The sequence below is a fragment of the Gavialis gangeticus genome, unplaced genomic scaffold, assembly GCF_001723915.1.
Source record: "Gavialis gangeticus isolate Ggan-Ray unplaced genomic scaffold, GavGan_comp1, whole genome shotgun sequence".
NCBI classification, from domain to species: domain Eukaryota; kingdom Metazoa; phylum Chordata; order Crocodylia; family Gavialidae; genus Gavialis; species Gavialis gangeticus.
Window position 1 is genome coordinate 702,464 of NW_017729000.1, and position 2,235 is coordinate 704,698.

The following is a 2,235-nucleotide window of genomic DNA, read 5'->3' on the forward strand; positions in this document are numbered from 1 at the left end:
CCGCTGGGGTGTCGGGGCCTGGCCCCGGCTCTGCACCGAGCCCCCGAGGGGGCACCGGGGCCTGGCCTGGCCGAGCCCGCGGGCACAGGGCGGCTCCGGGCGTCCTGCGCCCACGCTCAGGCCCAGCGCCGGGGGGCTGGCAGGGAGCAGCAGTGGTCGCATCCAGTCCAGCCCGAGGCAGGGCAACCCCGACAAGCCCCGCGTCCACCCTTGGAGCAAAACCGCGCACGACCCCTGGCCGCAGGGAAAGCAGGGGGCTAGGGCGGCCCAGCGCCTGCTGCCAAAATACACGGGCGAGATCCCACGGAAAGGATCATGCCCCTGCGGGACGAAGGCAAAACCTGCCCCCCAGCCCGGTGCCCGGCTCATCTGGCCAGGGGGTAAAATTCCTGGCCCTCCATAGAGCAATTGGTGTGGGCCGGAGCATGGGGGCAAGACCCTCTAGCCCGGCCCCAGCAAGAGCCTTGCACAGCCGCATGCCCCAGCCCTGGTTTTCCCCCTTCCCCTGCTGTTGGGGAAAGCCTGACGCCTGAAACAGCAGGTCCCTTCCCCGCATGCCTGGGCCGTGCCTGTGGCGGGACACAGCCAGCGCCAGGCCTCAAGCGCACCCGGGCCCCGACCTGCGGTTTCTCCCCCCGAGATCCACCCAAAACCGACTCTGCTCCCCGCCGCCCCTCGAGGCTCTGAAGACTGCGTCACATCCCCACCTCGGCCCCTTTTCCTTGCTCTAACAGGCCCAGCACGGGCAGCCGCTCCACCTAGGACTTGCTCTCCAAGCCTTGGCACCTTGGCTGCTGCTCCGGACAGGATCTGACCCCAGGGCGGGAGGGGAGGCTGGAGGGGGGCTGAGCCAGGCTTTTCCTCCTTCTCTCGCCCCTGCGGCCTCCAGCACCGAGGGCGCAGGCAGGGCTGATGCAGAGGCCGCATCCCTCACTCCTGCACTCGAGGGGTGACCGATGCCCCTTTCCTCCCAGCCCGTGGTCATCCGCACGGGACCGTGGCTGCGCTCTCAGCCTCCACCCCTTCGGGGGGCCACCCGCCGCACCCCTGAAGGAGAGGCTGGGAGAAAAGCTTCCTTTGGCCCCTCTCCACCTCCCCATCCTGTTTACGAGGTGAGGCCAGACTGTGTGCCGTGCTGCCGCCGAGGCCAACCCCGACCCCGCTGTGAGCAGAGACACCAGCAGCCCCTGCCTCCTGCCCCGAAGGCTCGTGCTGGCGCAGCCCGCAGCTGCCCTCGCCTTGCGGTAGGTTGCAGGCTGAACGGGGGCTGCGGGCGCTGTACGGCACGGAGCCCGTGCTGCCCTCGGCTAGGCAGCGCCTGTCCCGCCGCTGTACTTGGCGATCCTTCCCAGGGGGCAGCCCCTGGCAGCGTGGCCCACCCGTGTCCTCGTGCCCAGGAGAGGAGCGCTCGGAGCCCGGGGCTCTACCAGGACAACGCAAGCAGGGCCCCTGCCCTGTTCCTACTCCAGCCTCAGCTCTGCCCGCAGCAGCAGGGAAGGGCCCGGCCCGGCCAGGCCAGGCCAGGCCGGACGGCTGCTGCGCGAGTGAGGGATGCAGCTCTCCTTTCACGGACCCGAGCCTGCAGCCACCAGGGGAGGGGGCCCTGAGCAGCACCACCCCCTCCACCGGGCAGCAGGGCCCGAGCTGGTGCACTGCAGCAGAGTGCCGCCCCCACGCCTCCCCCCCAGGGGCTCACGGCACAGAGCCCACTGCCCCCGGCCCCCCCCCAGGAGCGGTGCCCTGGTGCTGGATGCGCTGCACCTGCTGTGCCAGCAGCCTGGGCCGAGCAGAGGCGATGCACCTGGGCAGGGCAGCGCCCCTGACTACTGCACAGCTGGAGCCCCACAACAGGGCCCAGAACTCAGCCTGGAGCGGGGGCTCCCCCCCAGGAGCTCCGGGCCCCTGCCCCTCCGCCCCCGCACAGCCCCGGGGGGGCAGGCTAGCGCATCATGCCCCCCCGCATAGGCCCAGACATGTTCAGGGCAGCCCTGAGCCCCCTCCCCCCACGCCCCAGAGACGACAGAGGCGGTGCTGGCTGCAGGACTTTCATTGGGGCCGCCCGGCCTCACACCACGAACTTGTTCTTGGTGAGGGAGCCGCTCTTGGTCGCCGTGTCCGCGTGGGCCTGGTAGCCAATGACGACCTTGGAGGAGAGGCCCAGGCGCTCCTTGTACACGCGCCTGCGGGGGGGGCAGAGCAGCGCGCTCAGGACTTCTGCCAGCCCCAGGCCCCCGC

At 71.0% G+C, this 2,235-nt stretch overlaps 1 protein-coding gene across 1 annotated transcript in view; it reads right to left on the minus strand.

Annotated features, from left to right (window-relative positions):
- Positions 1-2,010: 2,010 nt before the first annotated feature.
- EIF4E1B (eukaryotic translation initiation factor 4E family member 1B) overlaps positions 2,011-2,235 on the minus strand; it is a 7,420-nt gene continuing 7,195 nt past the window's right edge. Inside the window, exon 7 of the mRNA XM_019505948.1 lies at positions 2,011-2,180. Coding sequence (XP_019361493.1) covers positions 2,066-2,180 — 115 coding nt within the window. The 3' untranslated portion in view covers positions 2,011-2,065. The remainder of the gene's footprint in view (positions 2,181-2,235) is intronic.